Source organism: Xiphias gladius, chromosome 4 (genome assembly GCF_016859285.1).
Source record: "Xiphias gladius isolate SHS-SW01 ecotype Sanya breed wild chromosome 4, ASM1685928v1, whole genome shotgun sequence".
In the NCBI taxonomy this organism is placed as follows: Eukaryota; Metazoa; Chordata; class Actinopteri; order Istiophoriformes; family Xiphiidae; genus Xiphias; species Xiphias gladius.
In genome coordinates, this window is record NC_053403.1 from 11164044 (window position 1) to 11178880 (window position 14837).

The 14837-nt window shown below is 40.4% G+C and overlaps 1 protein-coding gene across 6 annotated transcripts in view; it reads right to left on the bottom strand.

Moving 5' to 3' along the window:
- Positions 1–14837, bottom strand: part of mthfd1l (methylenetetrahydrofolate dehydrogenase (NADP+ dependent) 1 like) — a 43115-nt gene that overhangs the window by 16883 nt on the left and 11395 nt on the right. For all 6 annotated transcript variants that reach the window (XM_040124943.1, XM_040124941.1, XM_040124942.1 and 3 more), the window contains 14 exons: positions 13217–13353; positions 12490–12601; positions 11968–12035; positions 11764–11861; positions 11363–11536; positions 10875–11011; positions 10309–10355; positions 9536–9643; positions 9157–9231; positions 8277–8379; positions 7604–7680; positions 6171–6311; positions 4449–4517; positions 541–652 (listed from right to left, as the gene is read on the bottom strand). In XM_040124943.1, the coding sequence (XP_039980877.1) occupies positions 541–652; positions 4449–4517; positions 6171–6311; positions 7604–7680; positions 8277–8379; positions 9157–9231; positions 9536–9643; positions 10309–10355; positions 10875–11011; positions 11363–11536; positions 11764–11861; positions 11968–12035; positions 12490–12601; positions 13217–13353 (1458 nt within the window). The remainder of the gene's footprint in view (positions 1–540; positions 653–4448; positions 4518–6170; positions 6312–7603; positions 7681–8276; positions 8380–9156; positions 9232–9535; positions 9644–10308; positions 10356–10874; positions 11012–11362; positions 11537–11763; positions 11862–11967; positions 12036–12489; positions 12602–13216; positions 13354–14837) is intronic.

The following is a 14837-nucleotide window of genomic DNA, read 5'->3' on the forward strand; positions in this document are numbered from 1 at the left end:
CAAACATATTTCTGTAGCCAAAGTAAATGAAGACAGAAAGAGAGCAGCAGGATAGATGGACAGATAAAAGTGGAAATACTCAAGTATGCTTTGACGTTGAAGGGATTAGTGTGGTTTACTCTAAAGCATTCCCGGGCCTTTTAAGATTATCAATCTGCTTCCTTCCTCTCTCGGTGTTTTTTTCAATGCAATCTTTCCACCAGTTTCCTAGAAAGTTACGCAGGAGCAGGTCACTAGAGCAGTACAGCAGTAAACTCGAGGCAAGTAGAACAGAGCCAGAACCAGAACTAAGACAAACGCAGGCCAAAAGTCGCAACTGCAGGGGAGCAAGCTGAAGTTCATGACTGGAGTAAATTGTAAATTGTAGTTTAATTTGCCCCGCTAAGGAAGCTTGGGCTCTAAATCCCCCCCAATCTAGGACTCCAAGACACATGCATTAACATAAGTTAACGTCTTGTCCGTCATCCCTAAAAGTTTTGTGGTTGCGCATCTGCCTTAGCTCATGTGTGTGATCTGTATGCACAGACAGTTTGCTCTTACCCACAAAGCCGTCCTGTCCAACCAACTTCAAAGCCAGCTTGTCTGCCAGCACCGAGGAGTTGCCATGGGCGATGTTGGCAAAGGGCCCAGCATGGACAAACACTGGCGTACCCTGCAACAATAAAGAGGGGCCCACAAACATACAGGAGGAGTTGAGAAAACAGTGTAACCCACAGCAACTTACCCAACCAAGCTTATATAAGGACTAACCAGCTCTTTCATACTAAATTCAACAGCTTTCAGTCAAACATCCAGGATAAACATTAAAGTGTGGACGCACTTTGGCTGGCACTGTGTTTGTCTAAACATTAGGCAGAAGTTAAGAGGTACTCGACTGGCATGCTGGCCTGATTGAGGGCCAGGCTTCCTTCTCCTGCTGATTTAGATTACTTCCTAAAGGCTGGACACACACACCCACACACACACACAAACTACAAGAGCACTTCAAGTGCAAGTCTCTGTATCATGCAGACACTCAGGCCAGAATTATTTATTTATTACGTAATTACTTTCAGTTGATATTTACAGTGAGACTAACTTTACAACTATGAACATAAACACAACAGTGAGTAAAGAAAAATGCAATTATATGTGATGAACATGCCATATGCTCAGTAGGCACAGATGTTAATGGGAAAGGTTTAATTTATACGAGTAGAGCTTTGACAGTTTGAACGCTTACTCCTGAGCATATGTGCGATCAGTTCTGGGTCAGGACTATGTTGAACTAAACCTGGCTAGTAACATGAGTTCAGAATAGCTACCATATATGTGAAATGATGACTTCAATCTCACAATAGATGAAACAAACAACACTGGTAGAAATATGGCAAGATTTGAGAAAAGAGATCGAGATCCTGTAACAAAACCAGATAGGCTTGACAGAAATGTGCTCAAAATGTCAAGCAGAGGTGGAGTTATAGGCACTGTATGTGGACATGTATCCATATTTGGGAGTACGGAGGTAAAACTATTGGTAAATTTTACTTGAATCTTGATCTTGTCCTACTTGAAACAGAAGCTCAGTATTGGTTCCTCTGTTCACCCAGATCTTAGACTCTCAAAGAAGGCTGTTCAGTATTCTTACATTTGCTGCCTGGAAAATATATTGTTCATTGGTCGATCATGGATCAATAATACACCTTCTACAATTGTGGGATGGCATAAAGCTGATATTTGAGTTAACACCTATGGAATATCTAACATACATATTTAAATTTAAAATGAAGGATTTTTGTATGACATGGACAAGTTTCTTTAAATATAACAATGATGATCAATGATGATCAAAAACAAATGTTATTTTAAAAAAGAAAACTGGCAAACTTTTTTGGACATTTTTGGCTTATAATGCAAAAAGTGTATTTTCGTGTTAATTTAAAAGAACATAAGTTATTTTGAAAAAGTAGTTGTGTGAGAATATACATGACAAATATATCATCTCAGACCAATTTTCTACAAGTGCCTCTAATGGGTCTTTTTTTCCTCGACTAAGGTGAAACTCGGCTACTGCTGCTCACAGTCACAGCTGCTGATAGCTTACAAGCAGCAGACCTATCCTAAAAGGTTTGCAGGAAACAGGTTGGCTTCAACTTTGATTCTGAATTATTCAAAGATATTTTGCATTCAGCTGACACAGGGCAGGGCATCTAAGAACATGGTTGCCAAGGAACAATCAACTCTTCAAGATCACAATCCTTCTGCTGCACTCATGACATACTTTAAAAAGCCTCGGGACAAAAACGGGGGAAAGCCAACTGACCCATTGTTACACTTCAAATTCCTTGAGAAGGAGGGAAAAGGAAGGATAGGAAGTCCTTGCATGATTTTCTAAGCTTTTGTTTGCATACCTCTACCTCTCCCTGTGTAAACAGCCCCCCCCCCGGGAGTAAATCAAACATTTAACAATGCTCTGACAAATGCTGCCACCTTTCTATTTGTCTATGTAAACTAGAAGTACGGATTACAGTAGCATCCCCCTGCATGAACGACAAAGAGGGAATAGATGACAAAGAGATGCAAGTAAAAGGAAAACGAGGGAAAGACAGCACAATATAATGACAAAAAACATCCTTTTAGTATTTTTATTCATTCAGTAACACGTTCTTTTCTCTTTCCTAATGAAAAGAAAACACACGTCGTACATTACGTGGAGTTCCATGTGTGTTTGCAACCACTGACCTTTAACTTGACCCCATTCACACGTTTCACTCTTTCCACATCCATACGAGGGAAAACAGTTCAGGAAATAAATAAGCCAAAACAGAGTGATGACAGTGGAAATACATGAGAAGTCCAGCGTGTCAACTCTTAAATTGATGGACAAGCGGATTATGAAGACTGGGAAGGGATATGAACAATAACAGGAAAATGGAGATCATTTCACTATTTCCTCCTCTTGTGGATCTCTTGTACTGTCCACCGCGCCAGCTGCAGAGAGAATGTCACACTAATAAAATATTCCAAGCCAAGATTTTAGGAGCACAAGGACTTGCGCCCGAGAGCCTGGAGTAACAGGCTGAACTGTCAGGAGTATGCTCTAGTGCCCCTCCCCAGGAAAGATGCATGCCGTTGTTCTGTGAAATTCCACGTAGGCAGGATGTTTGAAAAACGCACAGAAAGACTGAGGTCTGCTTAATTGACACGTACACAGTGAGTGAGTGAATGAGTGAGTGAATGAGAGCCCCATCTGAATGAACATAGAAATGCAAACTCTAACACACAAACACACCAGCTTCCATATGTCAGTTCGTGTCTGTCTGTATAACACACACAATCACAAGCGAAGAGGGCACAAAGAGCACAGGCGGCCGAGCACGATGGAAAATTCTCATGGAGCTCTGGGGCCCGGTCGGTCCCGATACCAGTTCCCTGACCAAAATCACAGGAAACCCACACAGGAAACAGGACCGCAATACTTCCTCCAAAAAAACAAAGCAACCAAATCTCTGCTGAGCAACACGCCACCCCCTCTACACCCTTGAAAACACCCAATCTGGGACAGTCTGTGTTTACTTTTCCCACCCATAGCCATGTAATCAAGCTTTCTGTTCAAAAGCAACAAAGAACAAACAAACGAAAAATAACCCTACAACAACAAAAGAAAGACAAAGCTGCTATCAGAAACGTGACTGCTAACATTGTGTGTATTGTAAACTTTAATGACTAACCCCCTGTTTTTTCTACCACTAATATTTATGCCTGCTGATGAGCCCCAGGACGATGGATTATTTTGAAGCCCACATTCTCATCCCTTAGGGAAGTTAGTTAATGGGCCGGGAGTCTGTAAACTTGATGTTTCTGTAGGCCTCTGCTGTAACAGAAAGGCAGACGAGCTGTTCGGCATGTTGTCTATTAATGAAATAACCTTCAGACTCCACACCCCATCATTTCTCCATCCATCACCTTGAGGGTTGGGTGTTTTACCCTCTAGAGCTGGGACAGCTTAGGGTCACTAATGTGTATGTGTGTGTTTGTGCACATACAGGAATTGTTTCTGTGCCTGTGTGTCCATTCATCTTATAGTCCTGCCTCAAAAGCAAAATGAAAACCAGATGTTGTGAGAGGCAGAGTTATGGTTTAAGTTGTCACACCCAAATGAAACCGTTTCCTCAGGACAGTTTTATGAATCTGGACCGGGTGGCCTCCTGTCTGTGAGCTCCACCTGCCCTCTGCACACTGCTAAACTGCTATTAGGATAAAGAGCCTTGGGAGGAAAAGGTCGATCTATCATCCTTTCTTAAAAGCTCTCAGTGGAGCACTCTCTCTCCTTCTCTCTTTTAGGTAGTAGGTTTAGTGCACCATTTCCCCATGGACTTCCAGCCTAATTATTCTACAAGATATTCATCAGAAGACGCTAAGTTGAGCAGGATAATGACTATTTAAGTGGGGTTATGTACGTGTCTCACCTCAAGGGTCTGCATCAACGTGGGCTTGATGGCATCTTTCATTAACACTGCCAGTGCTCCGCTCACACCCTGACAGGGAGGAAGAAAGAAATACGAGAGTGGTGGTTGGAAACGAGAGCAAGTTATTGGGATTCAGACAAAAAATTTCATCTCACTAATACAAGCAACTGATACTGATGTAAAGAATGTTCAAATGGTTGCCTACTTTAGATGATAAATGGCACTACAGTCCATTGGTAGGTCTCTGACCTTGTAACATGTTGTAACACTTCAAGCAAAGGTTTCTTCCCAAAATATGCCTTGCCAGCAATCTGGACAAACTACCACACATGTAGTGTACACACAATCATACACCATATTCCGACTGGGTCTGGCTCTTGAGGTGAGGTGATGTTTTTGAATCCTGACTAACCAGACTAATGTAACCCTATAGGGGATCCTCCTGTACAGCTGTGAAAAAAAAAAAAGAAAAAAAAAAAACAAAAAAAAACAAAGGCTGCGAAACCACAGCCAGATGACCCTACAGATGGATCTGGTGAGAGGCGCGAAAAGTCTGCCTAACATCTTAATCACAGGTTATACCTAGATTAAACTTTGTTTTGAAAAGGGGGAAGTTGTATTGTAGTGTGTTTGGAGCAAGGGGGGAATGCGGAAATGTATAACATAAAAGCTTGACAGATAATTGCAGATAATTGCAGAAAGGATAATAGAGACTAAATGATGGCAATGAGGAGTTTTTGTACACCTCTAAAAAACACACAAGATTTGTCCTAATCCCTGCCTGTGTCTTTTTTACTCTGTCAAGCACTTGTGACAAACTTATTTTTAAAATGAATTTTATGGAGTGGCTGAGAAGGCTCAACCTACTGCAACTTAAGAAAATACAAGCCAATAGACAAAACTCAAGCAAATGACAAAGAATAGGAAAATCGTCACAACTTTGACAATACGTATGTAACATTTAGAATAAAATGTTGTCAATAGATAAAACAACAGCATTTAAAAAAAAAAAAAAAAAATGCATCACCACTTTGAAAACACAAGCAAATAGAGAAATGTTGCAAGGCATATTTGGTAATGGGACAAAGTTACTATTGTTAACTTGTGGACCTGCTGGTGATGTGTACAAGTCTGTAACTAGATGTAAAGCCAGTACGTCCAATAATATCAGAATCATATAATTATGATGTTAAGCTAAAATAAATACGGTTGGCAGTGTTCCAGTATGTTGGACTTGATGGCTTTTTCTTTGTTTGCTTATGTTTTCTCTATTTGCGGCAGTATTATTTATGCCACATATCTGTTGTTAAAGTGGCAGTGTTTTTTTCTAAATGTTATGTACATGTTGTCAAAAGTGGTGAAGATGTTTTCTTCACTATTTGTGTTTTGTCTATTTGTTGTGTTTTCTTAAGTTGCAGTTTAGCCCTCCCTGCCAACATACTTTTATAATAAATTGTGATTTAATAAGTAAAATCTCAAACTACTCTTTTCTCCCTGCTTTGGAAAAAATTCCCCACCAGCGTACACATAACACACCTAATCCTTACACTTCTTTCTACATCTTAATTTATTTGAACTATTAAAAGAAAAAACTGGAGCTTTAATAGCTCCAGTTCTGCAGAAATGTAGATGACTAATGTAGTGATGATAACCTAACTGTGACGTCTCCAGAGTTAAAATTCTCACATTCCCTGAATGAATAGACCACACAGTAAAACACACCAGGTCCTCTGTGGTGACAGGCTGTCCAGAGCGGCTAGTCCCCACCACCATGCGCGCCAGTCTGTTTCTCATGTCCTCCAGGCTGTCTGCCAGAGCCAGGATGGCCATGATCTCGCTGGCCACTGCAATGTCGAACCCGGTCTGGGGTGTGAGAGAAGGAAAAAAAAAAAAAATCATACACAATGTAAACCACAAGGGAAACAGAGCAAACTTTTTTATGCAGTGGCCACTGCAGCTGGCGGATATAAAAATTCAGATTTTACAGACCATGAAAGAGATAAACAGAAAGTTTGTAGTTGCATGGCTGTTAGTGTGTGAAATCATGAATAGCAATATGTTTACACTTGCACTACAAAAATTGTTCTGAGAGTGAGTGAGTAACCCTCCAGACCACTGTGCTGTAGTGATCACACCATGTGGAAAAAAAACAAAAAAACTGGCAACTTTCCACAGTCACCGGCTTTATCACATGGGCCAGAGAATACAAGTCTTATGAACATGTTCTAGTTTTGGAGTGATGACCCTGAGAAAAAAATTAAACAATGAAGATGTTTAACTCATTTTTGATGTGACTTTCTGTACTGATTTATGTCAAAGATGGAGCCGGAGAGAAAACAAGAGAAAATGAGTGAGTGAGAGCTACCCACAGGGAAGAGTATGTAAAACCAAAGAAGTCTCCATTCCACGCCACAAAAAGAAACATAACTCAAACCACATCAGTCCACCAAGGAACACAACAGTTCTATTCCCACTCCCAGTGATAATACCCTGAGGGGCTATAGTGTATCCAGCAAGGGAGGAAGGTGGAGGACAGGAACGAAAGGGAAACAGAGTGGATCAACTGATGGCAGTAAATGTAAGCATATGCTGAGCTAGCTTAAGAGTTTCTTCCAAGTGTGTGTGTGTGTGGGGATGGGTCATTTTTCTCCTTCTTTAAACATTTGCTTTCACTTAGGCCTGTTTGCTTCCCATCGAGGTGAAGTGTTTATTTACAGGATTTCATTTAGCTGTCATTGCTACAGACATTTGGATGAAATACATCTGGGCCTTATCATGGACAGAGGGGAGGGAAAAGAGGGGAGTGTGTCCGTGTATGTGCATGAGAAGCTTTTAGACACTCATCGTTTTACTGTACAACTACTTGAAAACGCAGGCATCTGATGCCACCTTAATAATAATATTACACCCAAGTTAATGACACCCACCAGGAAAGCCTCTGCAATGGGAAAACTGGACTGATATCACTGTTTGCAACACTGTGTGAGTCAATATTCTAACTTGTGGATCCCTCAGTCCAAAACCGATACAGTAGAAGCTTTCATACTCAGTTTAATGTACAATTACACAAAACCAAGCCAGTGGGTGAAAAACATTTTAAAAGAATGTCATAAATTCAGAGGAATCAAGCTTGTAAAGGCATGATTTCTGCATACCTCTCTGATCTGTCCTTTTTCAGTGCTTGCCTGTCCAACTGTGATCTTCCTCAAGAAACGGTCGTTTGTATCAACAACTGAAAAACAAAGAAAAAGTTTTAATTTAATTTTTTTCCTGCTAAATTTCTCATAAAATCTTTGACTTAAAGTTTGTATGACTTGAATGTCATTGATGTTATGGCAGTTTCAAGGAAACTGCGATAACATGAGTGACAGACAAAACACATGAGCTTTAAATAAAATGGTAAATATAAATTGATCTGATGGCCCAGACACACAGAAGATTTATGCCTCTACAGCCTGTAAATGAGTAGATTTGTGTGATAGTCATGATATTGGTTTTCATGCGGAATACGAATGCTTGTGCTTGCAAAAAATTATACAAGCTGCTCAGTACCAAGCGTTACTATTTCAATACCGCCACCAAAGAGGTTATGTTTTCACCCGCGTCTGTTTTTTGGTTTGTTAGCTTGTTGGTTTGTTAAACACTTAGCAGGATTATGCAAGAACTACTGAAGAAGTTTGCACCATACTTGGTGGAAGGATGGGGCACGGCCCAGGAAAGAACCCATTAAATTTCGTGTGGTACATATGAATGCTGAAATTCAGCTGTATTTCCCTTCAGTGTTAAGTCAGCTGACCCTGGTGTGAATTCCTACACTTCTAAAGATACCTCTCTGCCAGGTGATCTTGGAAGGGTCAAGGTCAAGACGGACGAAAGTGCTGACTTCCTGTGGTGTGAGAGATGCTGGGTCTGTTTTATTGATGCCAAGACGCTGGAATTTAAGAGAAAAAGAAGATTAGAGGATCGTCAGTAAGCGTTTACGTAGGTGAAAATTTGGGTTTTTAGCTCTACATGTCTCCAGATTTTGGTCCCAGCTGAGGCACTAATGCTAGATGCAGAAATTTATTTAATATATTATGATAATTTGACTATTTCTATATTTTATTTCAAATCAAAGTAGTAGTACTTTTCTTGCTATGTCCATATTAGCTGGTTGCATAGTATCACCCCAGCATGTAAAAACAAATCCACGCTAAATAACTATGAGGCAATCAACCAACTGTCCGGTTCAAAAGGTTCACTGGGAGAGCTCTGTTTAAAAACGCAAATTTTTATCTCTCACTCTATCCATTAAGACCTATAAATATTTTATAGTTCATTTAACTTCTCATTCCACAGGACTTTATCCAACAGGACAGACAAACATTGAGGTGAATAATGTTCAAACTTCTCCCTTCTACCTCCATAACATCTGCCATATGTATTTTATCTGTTCAGAATTGATACCAGGCTTTCTTCATCAACAATAAATAATATAGCATCTCTCATAGACATGTAAACAGACACAAGTTTCATGATGCATAAACAAATAACTGGAGAAGAGGAAATGAAGGAGGAGAACATTTCAGACAGACTCAGTGAAGTCACCTAGTGGACCTCAGTGGACCTTTGTTTTTTAATAAGAGTAACCCATAAGATTTAAACAATCCTATGGGTTAGTAATTGCGGTTGACGCTAGTGATTTTGGCACCGCAGTGTTTAGACTTACATGTAGCCTGGAGATCTGAATGGGTGAAAATCTTCTCTCTCCATTCACTGATGGGACCAGTCTATTAAACAGAGCCTTGGAGGTAGGACAAAGCAAATATGTTTGTGAAGTACATGTATGTAAAGTACATTTAATTGCACCTTAGGGGAAATTTAAGTTAAGTTCTTGAATAGAATGCATCATGCCAAATATACAGTTCATACCAAAAGAGACTGGTTAATATTAATTGTCTGAGTGAAACATGTTTTATGCTTCTCTGGGAATTTTGTGCAATCAGGATTGTCACTGTATTAGCATCCAGGTCAAAACAATAGTTTCACATTTTTCACAGTGCAGTGTAAGGATGAGTTATTACTGAGTGACATCATCAGATGGTCACCTTGTCTGATTGTGTCGCCTCATGGAGCATCCTGGCATCGATGGCTGCTGCCACCAGGTTATTGGCAGCTGTGATGGCATGAATGTCACCAGTCAGATGGAGGTTAAACTGAAGGACAAGATGAGAGGGAAAAAAAAGAGGACGAAAAAACAAAGAAAAGGAGACATGAAGGGACTCAACACAACAAATCAAGGCACAATTACACTAATGTAGTGGATACATTGTGAGTTTGAATGGGCTCAGTGGAAATAAAACCTCTAACAATGAGGATTAAAAGGCTGTAAAGTTGGTATCACATGATAAATGTGGCTTCAAACAAAGTAATCTTCTTCTGGTTTTGACTTTGTCCCCTTGGCCTTTAAAAATATCATGACTCATATTTTCTGTTTGGCATGAGCCCTTCGATTTAAAGGAAACAAAACATGATATCTATATCACAAGTGTAGTATCAAGATGGAGAGGCAGAAGGAAAATGCTGAAAAAACCTGTTGTTTGGGTTTGAGAAAAGGAGGCTGCCTTATTGTAGACTAAGTGTCTGGAGCTCTGAAACTGCTCTCCTTTTCTCCTTCCCTCTCCCCTCTCACCCCCTCCCTCTCTGCCTTTATAGACAGTGCCTTTGGTCACAGGCGATGTTATGTCACAGCTAAAAGGGTTGTGAGTGTGTGCATGTGTGTGTTTTTGTGCGAACTGGTGGGAGTCTCTTCACGTCGTGAGCCTTTGAAGCAAGTGCTAGTCCTGGTAGGGAGCACTGTGAGTCTGTGTGTGTGTCTTACCTCCTCCATAGGAATGACCTGAGCATATCCCCCTCCTGCAGCTCCCCCTAGGCACAAAGAAGTGGTAGCACAGTCAGAGGCAGGCAACAGGACAGGGACACACAAAGGAGGAATGCTGAGTGATGGACTCTGAGTGAACTATTCCACCCAGCACAAAGTGTAGCAGTGTATGAAATGCTAGCCTCACACTGACAAAGATAGCTTATCACACAGTTATTGATACATTCCTGACTGCTGCTCTGGGCGCCGGTTTATGGCCTTCTCCACACCCCCCTCAATGTATTCAGTAGGAGGAAAAACAAAATTCATAGTTTAATTCCTAAATAACATCCACCATTTCAAACTGCTGGAAATCTTTTTGAAGATGAAAATACAACTCCTTCAAGATTAGAACTAAGTCGTTATCTGTTGTAATAGTTTTCTTAGGAAAATAAGAGTTTTAGAATGATTATCCTCAAAATCAGAGATTACTGTATTGTATTATAATGTAGTCAAGAGAAAGAGAACGAGCACAGAGAGGTGAAAACAAACTCCTCAGTCAGGATATGGAAGTATTCATTTCTGACCTTTAACCCCAAAGGTGGGTCCCTGGGAGGGCTGTCGGAGACAGGCGAAGGAGTTGAGTTTAAGATGGGCAGACAGGGCCTGGACTAGACCAATGGTCACTGTGCTTTTACCTTCACCCAGTGGGGTGGGGGTTATACTAGAGATACAGAAAAATACAGAACATTTTGTAATTTCATATTTTTTGATGTGCATAATGATGAATGAAGGAATCTATGTGCATTAATGTCATAACCACAATCACTCTACACATATGAACTGCTAACCATTATTCAGAAATAAGTCACAAACTGTGTCCAATGTATTACTTTAAGGTAATACCCTACCAGAAGAATGGATAGAGTGATGTCTTGCCATTGTCCCCTTACTGAGAACAGGTAGGACTTACGTGTACTATGTCACAAATTTAAGCACTAGGGGCACTGAAGAATTATGACAATTACACAAAAAAAAAAAAAAGGATTCAGTAGATCAGTTAGGTCACACTCACCCAGCAACCAGTACATATTTCCCATCAGGCTGTGATTGAAGGCGGTCTAACAGGGAAAGTCGGACCTTGGCTTTGCTCCTGCCATAGGCTTCGAGCTCTTCTGGCAGCAAACCAATCTCAGCAGCCAGCTGGTCCACTGGCTTGGGTACCTGAGCTCTGGAAATCTCTATATCACTGACAAACAGAAAACATGACAGATCATTCAGACACATTTCATCTTAAATCATAAACATATGGACAATGTCTCCTACACAGTCATACACCACACTCAACATTGTTCATATAACATTCAAAAGTTGTGCAGGTGTAATATAGAGATCAGTATGACACGAGGAAAAGCTCCTTCATCCAGGTAGATGCAGTGAAATTCCTAAGAGTCCCTCACAGATAGTGGTCTATACCTTGGTACAGGCGTCAGGGGCTGCAGTCTGAGGCTGCGCAGACGCCAGGGTCGGTACTGCTGCTCCTGGATCCATCGACTGCAACTATGCACCACATTCTAGTTAACAAGCAGAAGAAATAGTGAGACCAACAGTGAAGAAAAACACTGACAGAGCATATTAAGCAAATGGGGCGAGAGCAGAGACAAAAACAAAGAGACAGACCTGTGTTCTGTAAGCTGCTGTGAGGTACCCTAACCCAGACTTTGAGGACGTCTCAATGCCATAGGCATCTACAAGAAAAAAACATTATGATTAATGCACATTTTCAGTAAAAAAAATGGATATCCAAATGTAAAGCTTGAGGTGGACAGAATGCAGAAATATAATAAACACAAAACGCAGGCATGCTGCGTCCCACTATATGGTATACGACTTTAACCTCACAAAACCAAAGCAGAAGGGTACAGCTTGCTACATAGTAAATTGCAAATCTTTATGATGTAAAGACCTAGTATGTCCTTGGATTATTTGGATTACATTCAGATCTAATTTCATTAAATGCATCCTAAAAGGAGAGCAGCAAATAGGATTGAAGTTCAAATCATTTCTGAGCAGCAGTGAGGTCTAAAATCCATGCAACATCAAATGATATGATACCAGGTGGTTAATTGTCATTTCTTTTTCCCTAGATCTCAAACCCATGCAGAGTGATTGTAAAGACTATCACAATATATTCAACAATACCTGTCTCCAGAATGGGCTCACAGCGAATGACAGCAGTCCCTGGTCTAAACCAGGTGGAAGGGACGTCGATATTCCCTGCTCCTAACAGGACCACAGCATCAGCCTCCATCACCTAGAAAATAAGCAATGGCAAAGAAAACAGACGTGAAGAATTTAAAAATTAGGATCAATACATTGGTAAAAAGAGACAAGCAATAAATCATAAATTAAAGTGAAGAAGATGTGCGTTGTGTGTATGACAGGAATAAACAACTTTCATGACAAATGAACCCAGAAAACCTCTCCGGAAAGATGTGACTCATCAGTAAAAAAAATAAAATAAAACTAGCAATATTGTTCGAGTTAGCTGTTAATGATTACATTTTATGACATTACAGAGACTGACCCCATGTGGTCTACCTCTAAAACTGCACATACTGTAACTGGTGCAACTGAATAATGATAGCAGATGGTTGAGTATATGGAGCATAATAACAAGATAATGACTTTTCAGTTATATAACAATGGCATTAACAGTAAAGCTCTCTTTTGTTGTCAGCTGAAAAAATATCCAGCTGACAACAAACACTGTGCTCTTTCAAGGACCAAGCTACAAACTTTTTACAGCTACCTTTCAAGCAGTCTGAATGGTGCTTAAATACAATTTTGGATGGAGAAGTTGTAAGAGCATTATAGAGAAAAGGAAAAAGTGTGTGGAGAGCAAATGATCACACACACGCAAACACACCTGTCTCTGTAGGCTGTCGGAGCTCCAGTTACTCTTGAGAGCTACCATTCCACTTCTCTCTATCAGGCACTGCAGGGCCAACCCAAGGGTTCCTTCCCCTCCAACCAACAACACTGTTTTTCCTTCCAAAGGAGCATCTGTAGAAATGTTTTAATTCGACATTAGGATATAAACTACCTCCATTTATAAAGTGCTTTATGTCCACAAGCAACCCAACTGTCAAAGTCCACATGGTCTATATTTCACTTACTGCCAAGCTCATGTGTTCATGGTCAGTATTTACATGCTGACCTCTTGAACATGGATGACAATTCAGCTTTTAATAGCTTTGTTCAAAACTGTGATCATAATTACAGATGAGATGTGCTGATATGTGCTACATTTCAAAAGCTAATGGCTATAGGCTCTATATTTGGAAAGATTAGATGAAAAAATTATCTACTTTCATGACATCCTGTATGTTGAAAAACTGCATCAAGTTAGTGAATATCTTCTAGCTGTATCAGGGCCACTCAGAATAACCGTGACCCCACGTACATCTGACATTTGACCCATACCCTCTGAACCCCGGCATGTCTCTCCAATTGGTCCCTACTTCAGTTTTTAGCCTGGTGAGTCAGCCATTTTCTTGTGTGTCCCAATGTTGAAATCTTTTAGGTTCACTGGAGTTTCCGACCCTTCGATAATTCCCAGAATGTATTTTAAAAGCAGTTAGTGTCATATTTTTTACCTTCTCTACATCCTCAACTCCTTTTTTACAAATTAGCTGTGTCCAAAGTCTTTATTACAATACAATAAAATATAAAATCTTTGCTTGCTTTTTCTTAATCTTCCAGATTTCAAAGTGCCAATGGTTTTGAAAAGTTGCAGTTTTTTTGACATTCATGAACATACACTCACTGAGGACTTTATTAGGAACACCATATTAATACTGGGTAGGGCCTCCCTTTACAGCCTCAGTACTTAGCGGCATGGAGTCCATAAACTTGGAAACATTTCTTTGATATTCTGGTCCATGTTGACATGATTGCATCACATAATTTCTGCAAATTTGTCAGCTGCACATTCATGCTGCCAATCTTCCGTTCAACTGCATCCCAAAGGTGTTCTGTTGGATCCAGATCTGGTCACTGTGGAGGCCAATGAGTTACACTGAACTCATTGTCATGTTCATGAAACCAGTTTGAGAAGACTGTTGCTTTTTGACATAGTGCATTATCATGCTGGACGTAGCCATTAGAAGATGGGTGAATTGTAGCACATGGTCAGCTACAATACTCGGACAGGCTGTGGCGTTCAAACAATGATTGATTGATAGTAAAAGGCCAAAGGTGTGCCAAAAAAACACTCCTCACACCATTACATCACCAGCACCAACAGCCTGGACAGCTGACACAAGGAAGGTTGGGTCCATGGATTCATGCTGTTGATGCCAAATTCTGACCAGACCATCTGCGTGCCACAGCAGAAATCCAGATTCATCAGACCAGACTATGTTTTTCTAGTCTTCAAATGTCCAGTTTTGGTGAACCTGTGCTGATTGCACCCTCTGATTTGTGTTCTTAGCTGACTGGAGAGGAAGCTGACATGGTCTTCTGCTGTTGTAGCCCATCAGCCTCAA